At 36.8% G+C, this 14,113-nt stretch overlaps 1 protein-coding gene across 5 annotated transcripts in view; it reads left to right on the top strand.

Moving 5' to 3' along the window:
• The window catches only part of STXBP4 (syntaxin binding protein 4), a 69,230-nt gene that overhangs the window by 26,164 nt on the left and 28,953 nt on the right, over window positions 1-14,113 (top strand). For 3 of the 5 annotated variants that reach the window (XM_061377427.1, XM_061377426.1, XM_061377429.1), the window contains exons 17-20: window positions 3,089-3,265; window positions 5,392-5,508; window positions 6,017-6,066; window positions 6,825-6,958. In XM_061377427.1, the coding sequence (XP_061233411.1) occupies window positions 3,089-3,265; window positions 5,392-5,508; window positions 6,017-6,066; window positions 6,825-6,958 (478 nt within the window). The remainder of the gene's footprint in view (window positions 1-3,088; window positions 3,266-5,391; window positions 5,509-6,016; window positions 6,067-6,824; window positions 6,959-14,113) is intronic. The other 2 variants (XM_061377428.1, XM_061377430.1) reach the window with 1 other exon arrangement.

The raw sequence follows: 14,113 nt of genomic DNA, 5'->3' as shown, positions 1-14,113 counted from the left end.
TATTTTTGTTTCATTAGCTTTTTTTATTTTAATACATAGTAAAGATACTCAAGTTCTTGTAAAGAGTGTTTTCAGCATATAATTTTGGTAAAGTTAATGAACAAACATAATTCAACTGCAACTACAATTTTTTGTGTTGTTTAAAAGAATACCTTTGTTCCAGTGTTTGTGGTGGCTGGAATGTAAATTTGATAAACTCTTTTCCCAAAACTTGAATTTATCCAAGAAAGAATAGAACCTGGCTTTGAAAGAAATCTGTACCTTGAAATTAATTCTGTAAGGATTCAGTTGCTGTCATCCAGTCTGCAGTTTCTTATTTGTTGTAGTGGCTTCATACCAGATTAGGACAAATGGTCCCATCAGGCATTTGTAGAGATGAAATATTAGCAGCTGCAGATTCCATTTCAGTTGCGTCTTCTTTCATGCAAGCAGTTGAACAGGACAAGAGAAGATGCTGCTGAAGCATGCTGTTATCCATCTGTTCTTCACTGGTGGGGGCCCCTCATCTGTATAAGAAAGATCACCACCATGCCGGCTTCAGTAACTGTAGGGTGGGGAAGCCTGATGGTATCGTTTCTTTTTGTGCCTCCCTGCTCTACAAACAGCTCTGGTTTGTCAGGAAATTTTGCTAGTTCAGTTGCAGTGTGAATAATCGTTTCATTGTAATGTAAGAATCCATTGTTCATTAATTATTCCTTTAGGTCTTTCACTGTTGAAATCTGGTCATACTTAGTCTGCTATTATGGAGAAATTAATATTCAACAATTGGGCTTCCGAAAAAACAATGGAGGAGTGAAGGCAATTCTGGATTATAAGAGATTAAACCTTTATTTCAAGGATGTCTTGTTTCAAAATTAAGACCTCCCTTTTCATTACAGCAATTTTCCCATGACCTTTCTGATGCCAGTTTATCTAAGTAATTCCTATGTGTGCATTTTTTAAATGCCACCCTTTGTCAAGGCCTCTATGATCATTTATATTAGTCCAATTTAATATCAGACCATCTTTTCACTTTTGTTTCCGAGTCTTTTTCCCACCTCCGGCCTATTGCTGAAGGATACCTTCCCCCATCATCCTCTGTATCAGTGGGCCCAGCGTTTCTTGCTGCTGAGTCACACCATTTCTTACAGCAGCAAGAAAACTCCCTCTACCTGGGCAGTGATTTTGTCCTCTGCCTTATAGATTCCTAACTTCTCAGAAGCCCCTGCGTTCTCTGAATTGTTTCTAGGAGGAAGAACAGCAATGAGCAGCTTGCAGGAGGGCTGGATTGTTCTGGTGGTCTTTCATTGGGTGCTTTCAGTGATAGCCTTTTGCACTGCTTTTAGTGCTGTGCAGACAGTCAGCTGTCTAACAACCTGGATAACAGACAGACATGCAGTGATAAGCTGTTGAACAGTCTGTGTGTAAAGGTAGAGGTGCTCATCATGTAGAATAGGCTCATCTAATGCCTTGTGCTTCCAAAAGTAAAAAGAAGAAAACAATAAGTCACTATACTTGCTGTCAAATTAAAGGTTATTTAAATGTATCCCTTTTCACTTGTGTTCCTGTAGCAGAAGCCTCTAAACTACATAACACCAATGTGAGGTGGATTTGCTAATGATGTTGCTTTTTGCTACATGTGTGATGACTTGTTTTATGCTTAATTTTCTAAGAGACCAGAATGTCCCTGGCAATCATCCAAATAGGTATTATATTGCAAAACCCTCATAAATATTAGTAAGATGATGGCCTATATATATGGCATTGAGATTAGTTTACTTATGGTTTGAAATAAATATATATTATTTAAGACTAACAGTGTACAGGTTAAAAAGTCATAGAATCTGAGATTGGTAGATCATTTTACATTATGACAAAGTATAGGAAAACCTGACTTGAAGGATGTTGCTTGCATAGAACAAATGCTTTTAAGTTAGGAAAGAATAGAATTAAATCTGCTTTTGTAAGCTTCACTAACCTCTCTAGACAGTTATGACACCTGTTAAATGTTGTATGACTTCTCTGCCACAAAAATAGCAAGACTTGGTCATTCAGTTTTTTTCAGAAGCTGTGATTGCAACACTAGTTTCTAGAGGGTTATTTCCTGCTTGTTATGAATTCATAGTGGTTTTACTTTTTTTCTCCCTGCCTATTTCTCACTAATTCCATTCCCAACCAGGATATAGCTTTGATAATAAGATACAATAGGTAGACTAGGAGTAGAATATTCACCTGAGTATCCTTCACTGAAGATCTTAGGTCTGTGAATTTGTATATTTCAATTCATAACTTTAATGATTGAGAAAGTTCACCAAAAGCTGAGGGAAGGATGGTTTATGGGTTTTGGTGCCAGTGAGCCTCTATGTCTGCACTTTTGATGAGCAGTTTGTTTGCTGTTTCCTAGTGTAAACTCATCTGTTCACCAGACCTTTAGTTTGACTTTCTAAATTTACAAAACAAAGTTAAACTTGAATTAATACTCAATAGTAAAATGAACTGAGCAATATCCTTCTCGAAATCAGATTTTATGACATTTAGGGATTACTTTAGCTGAATTCAAGCCAACAGTTTTTAATATCCTGATTTTCCATACTACATTATTTATATGTAATTTTTATCTAACACTCTTCTGTGATAATACAGGATAACGCTGTAAGAGCAGGAACTAGGCAGAGAAATAGAAACCAACACTTACTTGAGAATAGTGCGGACTGAATATTTGCATTAGAACTCCACCTACATGATGTGTGAACTGTGAATTGAGTGTGAATTCAGGCAATAATAATAAAATGAAGTAACATCTCATTAAAGTGCTTTTTTAGCATGGAAATGATGGGCAGCTTAACAGCATCAGGTGTGTTTCTATGAAACCTTTAATTCAATTAGATTTGCAGTAATCATAGAATTTGTGATTTAATTTATTAGGAAAATCATCTCTCTCTGTAAATACCTATTGTTTGCTTGCAAATACTACACTTAAAAATCAACAGCTGAACCATTTAACCATACATATTAAAAGGTAGCCCTAATGCCAACTGCAGCACTTTTGAGCTAAATCTGTACTACTTTGTGGAGTTGTAACCTCTCAATTAAATTCCATCACCTACAGGAAGCCAAGGCAGCTGTAGAAGAGGCAAGAGCCCTGCGAAGTAGGATTCATCTTGCAGAAGCCGCACAAAGGCAGGCTCGGGGAATGGAAATGGACTATGAAGAAGTCATTCGCCTGTTGGAAGCTGAAATTGTAGAGCTGAAGGCTCAGCTCACAGATCATTCTGGCCAAAATAAAGTAAGCAAAGCAGCCACTGGTCGTGGTTACCATGGTTTCCCTGCTGTTGTCATGTATCTTGTTTTCATTTTCTTTTCATCTGCTTTTCCAAAGTAGGTCACTGTTTGTCTTGTATTATTCAATAACTGGAATGGTGTGTAGTGAAGGGGGCAACGTGGAGCATATTGTGTCTTCCTTTATCCATATATCTTTGGGTTGGAAAAATAGGAGTTGGAAGCATATGTGGGTCATAGGTCAAAATGGCACATCACAAGCATTAAAGCGTGGAATAGTTTCCAGACTGCAGATTTATTATCTTTAAAGACTATACATACATTTGTATGCTTTTGTACTTAAGTAAAAATGGCCTTCATGTATGTTTGTTAGGCAAATAATAAGTGTAAGATCCAGTAGTCTTCTGAAGTAAATTTAGATTTAATCAAGATAATAATTTAAGGCTACCAACAGTATCCTGCCGAAAAAAAACCAAACCCAACCCACAACATTTTTAATTGAGCCTCATATTTTCAGACCACTTCATGTCCAGTGAGGCATTTCAGAACACACTAAGGAATAAAGTATGTGAGGCCTTTCCAAACTTTTCCTCATAATTGCAGATCTGTTTTCTACACACAGTTTGAACAAGTGCAGACAGGTTGGTATTTGTGTGTGTACTTTGTTTTCTTCATGGTAAGGGGGTGTGCATATGAATTGATGAAGAAAACCTACTGAAATGTCTTATTTCATCATGAGAGTTAGTTCAATATTGCAAGGTATTGAAAGCTGAAACTGAGCTCTGTGATACACAAGCTTGCCAAGAAGCGACACAGCGAGTACTTGTAGCTCCCAGGGAGGAATTCCTCTCATCTAATCCTGAGTGTGTGTGATGAAATGAATCACACCCTAGTTCTTCTTTCTGGGTGAGATGCCCCATCTTTAATGTCTGGTATTTTCGAAGCACTGTTTGTTTTCTAGGACTTGAATACATACCAGAATTTGAAGAAATTCAGAGCACGTGGGTTGTTTTCTCAGAGATTTGGTTTTCAGACGCTAGCTTGAATTCCTGAAATTCTGAATGAGCACTTGAATGTCTGAGTTGAGGTTTGATTCTCTGCACTTCTTACTTGAAAGAAGCAGTATCAAGTAGGTAGTGTACTCTAGGATGTCAGTTCTGTGGTATGCTCTTTTTGGTATAAAAGAATGAGGTCCATGTGAGGGCTTGCCAGCCACTTCTCCAATAGTGGCCAGTGAGACTGCCAAAAAAAAAGGTGTTTTAATCCACAGGTTCTTTGACATTCAGAGTGATCATGATGTTGCTGCTTTACATAGTGTATACAAACAGATGTGTCTACTCGTTTGCTTCAAGTAAAGATAATAAATGGGGTTTTTATAAGGACTTTATAGTAGATAGTGGGCTTTCAGACAAGATCACCTACAGGGATGTTCAAGTTTACTTTTAATGGTAGTGATATTTTCTTTAATTTGGAGAATATTTTGGTGTAGATGATCCATTCAGCAGCCAGCTTAGCTAAACAAATATGCCCATATACATGTGAAGACTTCACTCGTGGTTCTGTCGCACAAACAGTGCTAGGAACTCAAGCTGAAACTTTGAGCCTCCAGAACTTAAGCTAATGAGGCTCACATCCTCTGTAGCTTAAGTACAGGTAGATGCATAACACTGATCAATAGGTTATACAAGTGCGTGTAGAGAAATACTAGGGGGTACTTTTCTCAAAGAGCTGCTATAATTACTCAGTTAGCCAAAGGATGTACAGATGCAAACCACCAGACTGAGTTTATTCACATACTGGCTATTTAAGCCCCGCTGCTGACAGATACTGTCACCGTTATCAGGTTGGTGTTTTTGATCCATTCATGAATCAGTTCAAACTGAAGTTGCAGCCCCATCACTGGTGTTAGCTGCCAATTTCAATTTACCTTTGTAACATCTGCTCAGACCTGTTGCAGTGTGGGAGCTGCTTTACTAGCACATCATGTACACCTGCCTCAGGAGCAGCTGTGTTTGTCAGGAACGTAGAAAAGTGTGTGTTAAACATTTCAGACATCCATTTCCATTCACACCATGTATCCATGAGCCTCAGCAGAAAATTATTAGAATAAAGGCCTTAAAATATCTTTCCCAGGATAATATCCAAGACTTGAGAAAGAGAGTTACAGTGCTTGACTGTCAGCTGCGGAAATCAGAATCGGCTAGGAAGACCTTTGAGGTGGCTACTGAAAAATTACTCCAGTTTGTAGAGGTAACTTTGCCTTTCCTTTCTTGAAGTATTTTATTTTGGTGTTGTATGTTTCTGAGGAAAGGACATAATAAACTGACTAAAACTAGTTTGCAGAGATCCCTTTATTGTTATAAATAAAGGTGGCATGTAAGTGTATAGATCCATGTAGGAATTTACTTAATCTTTATGTTTTGCTATACTACACAAATTAAACTGCTCAGGTAACTTTTTTTCACCTAAATTGTCACAAACTCATCAATTTCTGCAGTTTTCCAGAGGAAAAAGTAATATTTGATAATATTTGATAATATTTTGAAATGTTACAGGAACTGAGTGATGTAGCTATATTCACTTCATTTAAAGTGGCTATAATATTTTGGTTTTTACTTTTACCCTTCTAGCTGAAAGAGGCTAGAATCTTTAATTACAAATCCAACCCCCCTCACCCAAATAGAACATCATATTATAAGGTATTAAATTTTGACTGTGTTGGTTTATAAACTGTTAACTTCTTGATTATGGCCAACAGGTCGTACATGAAATACTTTCAGATAACTCTACTCCCTCAGCAGCTTTAAGGTAATGAAATGACATAGTTATTAATATTGAACTGACAAAATTCATGTTGAAAAACTCTACCATTGTTTCAAACTCTCTAAAAAACATCTTGTAACTATTTTTCTCTACTTTTTGCTGTATGCTTCTGAGTGTCATCTTATTGGAAGAGAGAGAATGGCATGAATTATAAATGAGGCTTTCAGGATACAGCTTCATTAAAAACCTCAGCATTAAATTAAAGCAGTTAGTAATTACATAGCCATGGTTGTCTGGATGTTTCCATAAAGTAATTATAATGTGTTAAGGATTAGTTAAAATTGCAAGGAACCTTAATAGCGGGTTATAATTTTATTTTATTTTTAGGTTTGTCCAAGTGGTTTTGCATCATCCTTAATCCAGTAGCACATACATAAATTGAATACATGTATATCAATTTAAGTTTTAAATATGGTTAGCAGCGTAGAACAATTGGGTCCCCTAAAGCAGTGTCCCTTCTTAAATGTTAATATGAAAATCACTTTTAAGCAAGTTACTTTTCTGACACCCACTAGTTCTTGACACTGGATTTTGAGTCATGAATGTTGCTTGAATTGAACTTTCCTAATACCTTTATTGTACAGACAGAACTGCTTCTGAGGCGAGCTCGTCAATTTGATAGTGGGAATCTTTTTTGTTCATACAATGAGATCAAAGCCAATCTAGAAACACAATTTTGCTTTATTAAAAGCAACCATTTCTTTTATAACCTTACAAATGCATAGTAATTTTTGTTCGCTTAGTGACAGAATGTCAACATTGTCTGCCAAAGCACTTCTGGCACGTTTGGGAAGGACTGGACCTACTGTCACAACAGCTCTTGCAGCAGAAGCCAGAGACCTTGCCAAGTCTGTCCGTGCCATTTTGGAAGTAGACTGTGAGTGAGCATGTGTGTCTTTCTGTGCATGTCTGCATGTATACACACACACATAAATACCTCCTTTTTTCCGTCAAATGTCCTGATTTAGCATCTTGCTTGCTAACTGAGAGCAGTGTTTTAGTAGTCACCATGATTCAGTTTTCCTTTTTTCATTTTTGTTCTTCTGTTTCCTTTGCCTTTTGCACAGTCTCTTTACTTTTGTGTTCATCAGCAGGTTTTTATCTAACAAAGACCTGATGAAAGTGTAATCGTAAGAAGTTATTTTGATGCTGTTAATATCATTCATCACTCTTCCAAATACAACATACAGAGGACTTTCTGTAGTTCAGGGTCTAAACATTAGGAGGAAGCAGCACAAGGTATTCTAGAGACTTGGGTTTCCTTGTCTCAAAAGACATCACCTGAAACTCATTGGTTGGAATATTTCCATTGATCTTGATGAGCTTTGAACAAAAGTGGTGAATGCAGATTAAGTCAACAGGATTTTGGAATATGAGCTTTAATTACTCAGTATCTTAAACCACAGAGAGAGAGGTCCTTCTTTCAAGACATGAAGGATACACCAGAATGAGAAGACTTCTCCAAATTCTTAGAAAAGCAGAGCATTGTTAAGGACTTTTTAATGTGAGTTTTGAAGTCAGGAAATGTCCTTGGGGAAACAAATGAGAAGATAGATATTTTGATTTCAAATTGGATGTGAAATGGCAGAATAACTCATTGATAGCACCAGAGGGACAAGGCAGGTTTGGTGTCAGTTCAGAATGCACCTGCATTAAACTAATTAAAATAGAAGGTTATTACAGAGTTATTTTTTCCTGGAAAACTTAAAGCATAAAATTAATGTCAAAGTGAGGAATATGAAGATTTCTCAAATCATGTCGAGTTAGAAGAATTTCCTGGCTGTAATGCTCTGTTTTCATATGGGCATGTTTACAAAATGTTGTTCTGCTGAATTTACATGTATCAAAGTATCTAAATGAAGACTTTCTTGCTGTAGGGAGTGAATGCAGACTGCAGTTTCATTTGGAGATATGTGTATATCCTCAGGTCATTAACAGAAATCTGTTCCCACTGGTAAAAATTATGCTCATTCATGAGCAGTTACTGTAATACATGCATGCAACTGCAGATCTAAAAAACAGCTGTGGCTTATTACATGATACCCAGTTCAGATCATTGAAACATTTGTATGTTTTGATTGCATTTACCTGTAGTTGAGCACAGATGTCAGTTCTAATCCAGCAAAACCAAAACAGAAATGGTCTAACACATTATGGGAGTTTTTAGAAAGCTGGTGAATTATGGTTGACAATAATCTTTGTATCAAAGACTTGAATATCCTTTTTACATTGTTTGAGAATTCATTTAGAAGGGACTGAATAAATATATTTGTAGAGGAAATGTTTCAAGATACAAAAAATGCCTTATTTGACAATATTCATGCAATGTTTATGGTTATCTATTCAGTATTTCTGGCTAACTATGACATCCAATGGAGGATAAAGATACAAAAATTACTCAGAAGGCCCCAGAATATTAGAACTAGAGTTACTGTTGGAAATAAAAATAACAGTGGCCAGGAGAGGAGATAATTGGTTTTCCATTAGTGACAGTGGTAGAGTTCTGTCACATTGAGTCGTTTCTATCACATTGCACAGGAAATCATGCAAGGAGAACTCTTAGTTCTAAATGTAACTGGATTCTAACATGTAGTCGTGTCGTACGTAAAAGGTAGGATACATGTTAGAAAGCTCTGGAGCCACAGCAGGGATCCATTTTGTGAACCTGAGAGTTAAATATAGCTCTGCAGAGAAGGATTTAAAGATTGAACGTCATCCTTCTGAGTTCATTCTGATTTGGAGAGTATTACAGATAGATTTGGGCTCTGACAAGCTTGTGTATGAGATTAAACCTTTAAACCTTGCTTGCTTTCTCTCTCTGTCCCTCTTGCTCAAAATATAGTAGTTAAGGCAGAGTAACTGTTTAGTAGCATTCTGTCTGCAGTCTTCTATGCCAGATTCTCACAAAATGTTTCCCGTGTGATCTTCCATTTTCTTCCAGATGGGCTGTCATGAAGAGGGTGCTCTCAAGTATGTAGCATCTCATAAATATCATACATCAAAGAGAAAAATACAATAGCCTTTACATTGCAGACTGAAGGTTTTTCTTTCTTCTGCAGAGATGCCCATGACATAATAATTTCTTAATGAGTCCTTAGAGAATTGAAATTAATGTATGTGAGTTTGCTAAGTGCATAAAAATGTACAGCTGGGCAGCCATCTTACCTTCTCAATAGAACTTCTCTTTCATTAGTTGCTTCATTTTCTATAACATCAAGTAAAGAAGCCCTAACCAGAATACCTTTTGATTCATTTACATGTGAAACAAATCTAGATGCAAAGACAAGGTTGTGGAGTGTTCTTCCAAAAGGAAACTGCTTCCCTTCTTAAAGATCATGCTTGAGAACCAGGTCAAAATTACATATTTATTTATTAGCCACACAAACTATCATTTTCCATCCATAATAGCACAACATTTTGCCCAAGAGGTTTCAAGAAGTTCAGTGTATTCCTGAAAATCTCTAAGCACATATTGCCTGGTGAGAACGCTGCAGATCAGTTTTCAGCTGTGTAGGTTGAGTGACAGCTATGTGAAATCAGTTTGGCAAATCTTCAAGTGAGGATTCTGTTAAAAAAAAAAACAACCCCAACCAAACCAAACTTGTTTTCCAGTGCTTACTACTACAGGATGCTCCCGATCCAGAAATGCAAATAAGAAAGTAATAAATGGAATAATAACCAAGCTCATCCCTTGAAAGGTTCATCCTTCATCTTCTTGAAAGGTTGTAAGCTATTTTTAGAAACAAAGTCCTGAGAGGCCTTGCTGCTTTGTAGAATATGAGCATCTCCTGAAGACATAAAATTACTTTCATCGTACAAAGGGTAATAATGCATCAGTGAAAGAACTGTAGCATTTAAAAGTAGTTGCTGGCTGCACTTAGTAGACCATATGGTGCAAATCATGCTAAAAAAAAAAATGAGAAAGCATTTTCTTCTTTCCTATTACAAAATTAGAAAAGAAATATACTTGGTACTGGTAATGGCCAAAATCTGATTAACCCTGGAACATGCTTATCTCTTCATAAAATAGCAGGCAATCGGCATTTTGAAATGTGCACTAGCATAATGCAGCTTTCAAGTATTTTGACTGCTAATTTCCTCACTCTGCCTCTGAAATTTCTATCCAAGATACAATCTTGCTCTTGTTGATGTAATCCCAGTCATCAGTATCCATTAAGTGCTATGAAGCCTCTTTCTCTGCTCAGCAGGAACTCAAGCAGTGCATCTTGAACTACTTTTTGCCCATATGTTCCTTTAATCTGTTGCCAGCCTGGGATCTGACACACGGTAGTCATGCTGAAGTCCTCTGAAATGGTCTCCAAATTAATATAGCTTCCAAAGTTCCTATTCCCTCAGTGATATTGTATCACTTGGGTGACATGGTTTAGGGTGAGCTGTTCCTGCCTATGGCAGGGGGTTGGAACTAGATGATCTTAAGGTCCTTTCCAACCCTAACTATTCTATGATTCTATGATACTGATCTTGCTAGTCACAGTAGTTACTATGCCTTTCATTATGAAGATTCTACAGGCAGAAGATTAATTATCCAGTTTTTGTATTACTTTTCTTTGTATACCATCTATCTATAAAAAGAAGGCAATGGAAGGTGCTGGTGGTAGTGTCCATTAGTGCTTGTTCTCCTGACAGTGAAGTTACTTTTGGTATTTGTACCGGACGAAGTCTTAAGGTCTCAGGCATTAAAGGCTGAAATATGCAATCTACCCATTTCTTCAGTTTAGTCTTTTAAACTATATTATAGTCAGTTGCCAAAACCATTGCATGTTTAGCAAAGTGTTAGTTGTCCCTGCAAATTCTTTTGACAGCGTAGGTGAAACAGAGTTAACAAGGTAGAGCAGCAAGTCTTCACAAATACCACTTTTGCTATTTTGAGAACTTTTAATGTTGTTAACTATTCAGCTTTCTTCTAATTATTTGTTGTTTATTACAACAGAATTAATGCCATATAGACTGTTACTGTTTTGTTCCTGAAATTAAAGATCCAACAGTGCTATATTTTGTACAGATAATTTGCTGTAGTTCAGCGTGAGAGTTCTGAAGTAGTTGACATATAAGTGTGGGCTTGTCCCTCACTTTTTGGTGTATGCCTGTACATTGAAATCCAGATGTATTTGTAGCATGCGTAGGCATACCCTGGCTAACTTGACTTCTGATAATTAGGCTAGTGATATTAAAATGCATTTGCAGAGGCTGAATATCAAAATACAAGTCTTCTGTTGACCCCAGGAATATTGTCTGGTTGCCAGCGTTTGCTGAAACTCACGCTGCTGTGTCTTTTTATACTTCTAGTATTAGAAAGAGAAGATTATTTCCTGCCAGATAATCTTTGTGGGGACAGTACTGCGTTGGGAGGGTAGCATACCTTTAATATTCTTTCAGCTAATAAACTAGAACCATACCTTTTCTTCCTTTCTCGAAGAGCTGCTCAGGAAGGAGCAGCACAATGATAAATAAAGAGATAGTTGGTCTGTGTATTCAGGGTGCTGGCAAGGCCGTAAATATTTCAGGGGATTATTGAAATCGGAAGTAGAAGGGACCTATTAAATAATACAGTGTACATCCTGAACACATCTGTACAGCTCCCCTTTCTAATAGTTTCTGAGTAGCAAAAGAATTAAATCTTAAAATCAGTGCCGCGTGCTTTAAAAACAGGTTTTGTCAGTTAAACATTTTCTGAGACAGTGCTTCTATTAGAACATATTCATTTGGTGAAATTAAAACTTATTATTCCTTTGAAACTTTCAACAAAAGAGAATTTATCAACTGTTTTATCCAGTGGACAAATTCTCTGTTTTGCAAGTCCCTGAAGGCTGAAGATTTTTTTCCTCAAAAGAAGCATACCTCATGGGAGGCTCATTTCATTTTTGTCGAAAGTCATAATATTCAGTTATTAACAGAACTTTTTACTGCTGATTTTTTTCCGACTTGGCATTTTTAAAAGAGAAGATATATCCCAGAATCACGTCAGTAATTTTGGAATATGACCTGGTCATCTGTGGCTCCCACTTGCAGAATTATGTGGAATTCTGAGCTATGGGTACTGCAGTCTTACACCACAAAATGTTGGCACTGTACCACTGTACTCATGTACCATCATGGAGTTATACCAGATGTTGTCATCTTCTCAAAAACAAGCAGTTTTTCCTTACAGAAGAGCAGGAGTTAGGTGTGCCTGTAGCACATCTTCCTGGCCTTCAGTAAGTTCTGAAGGCAACATGAGATGTAAATCCTCTTCCTTATGTGGCTGAAGCATCTCCCAGTTTGGTCTTGAAACTGGAATTTGGTTGCTTTCTTGTTTGCTCAGTCTCATCTTGTAAAGGCAGCATAGGGTAAGAGCAGATAGAGCAAGACAGGAGTGTCATGCTGCTGCTGAATGCATCACTTGGTTTGGTCTCTGTGGGGCAGTGGTTTTCTGGTTTCCAGCTCTGCTGAATGGGAAACTCCATAGGAACTGGGATCACTTGTCTTCCAGTTCAACATGTGCTCCATCTGGATTGTAAGTCCCTGCTGCCAACCATTCACTGTGAGTGACTTTGTGCAGGAGCGGTGGCTAATTCACAAACTGATAATTTGTCCAAAAATCACACTTAAGATTGCAAGAAATGTTCATATTTTTCATTAAATTGCAGTTACCCACATTTCTCTGCTGATCTGAAAACATTGCTGGTGCAGCACAGGAATAGAGTTTGGGACTTGAACTAAAACTTAGTAATTTTCCTTTTATTCTGTCTTCAGTGATGTAAACTGAGGATAACCCTTGACTTAATTGTCCCAGCACATAACATCAAATACACATGAGATGAGAAGTGGATTCCTTTTGCCCTGTAATATTGTTTGCCTCATTCTGCAAATGAGAATATTATATTACAAAATCGATAGCTTATCAGCAGCTCTTTAGATATGCTGCAAATCCAATCAAATAAGAAACCCAGAGGTGAACAACTGATGTACTTTAATAAAAAATAAAATTCAAAGTTGCAATACAAGGAAAACAGATTCTATAATCGCCAGGAATAAAAAATCCAGGCATATGTAATGCAGTTTTCCAAGGTCACAGACAACAATTTAAAAGCTTATTCCACAAAACTATTTACTTGCAGCAAGACTTTGAATTTTCTGCAAATCATTTAAATCTCCAATTTTGCCTGCATTTTACATAAGAATGAAGGGTGGTAATTGTGACAGTGTTCATAGAATGGTGATTCCAAAAGGAAAATCTGTTCAAGAAGTTGAAAATGTTTCATTGCAATGGAAGGGAAGAGTTCCACTTCAGAAAGGTAGTAGTATATAATATTTGAAGTATTTCCAATATAAATGAAATTAAAATGAGTGTGCATGGAAATTGAGTTAAAAATGGAGCACTGGACCTGTGAGAAGTCCATTTTTCAGTCTACAAATCCAATAGGATCTGCTTTATTTACATCATTTGTAAGCCTTGATTAGGATTGTTATCCCCATTTTAAGAAGGTGTTTGAGCCATAAAGCAGTGAACTTGCTCATTCATAGGAAAGGAGAAAGAAGAGCAAGGATTTAACTGAAGTCTTCTGAATTTAATAACTTTTTTTTCTGACTAGGTGTCATATTGATAGGAAATCCCAAATGCAGCTTATTTTTCTTCCTTATATTGCTAGATATTGCTAGAATCTATTACAATATAGTTAATCGCCTGCATTCTTAGATAACTGTCCAGTTTGTTAATGATTTACAAAATACTTTGTTTCTGGTTCATCAGTACTGTATGTTGTATTTACGCAGTGTGTTATTGAACAAAAATGTCAGTTGATGCCTTGACTGTGGAAGTGTTAAGTAGCACCTTTACACTGTCTTAACTTCTTGAAGTCTGCATTAGAATGACTGATTGCAAAGGGTAGACTTGAGAACAGAGGCAGCCATAAGGCATAAGCTCCATCCTATTGGGCTTGGTTTCTTGCCTTTTTTGTTTGAATGGCTGTATTTTGGTACTCGGTATTTATTGCAACTTTTTATTGCTATGTATTTGATCTGAATTAGTTTT

This window comes from Neopsephotus bourkii, unplaced genomic scaffold (assembly GCF_033783945.1).
Source record: "Neopsephotus bourkii isolate Nb327-2 ecotype Australia unplaced genomic scaffold, CSIRO-AGI_Nbou_v1 NB_1749, whole genome shotgun sequence".
NCBI classification, from domain to species: Eukaryota; Metazoa; Chordata; class Aves; order Psittaciformes; family Psittacidae; genus Neopsephotus; species Neopsephotus bourkii.
The sequence above is the reverse complement of the archived record's forward strand: the minus strand, read 5'-3'. Positions and strand labels throughout refer to the sequence as shown.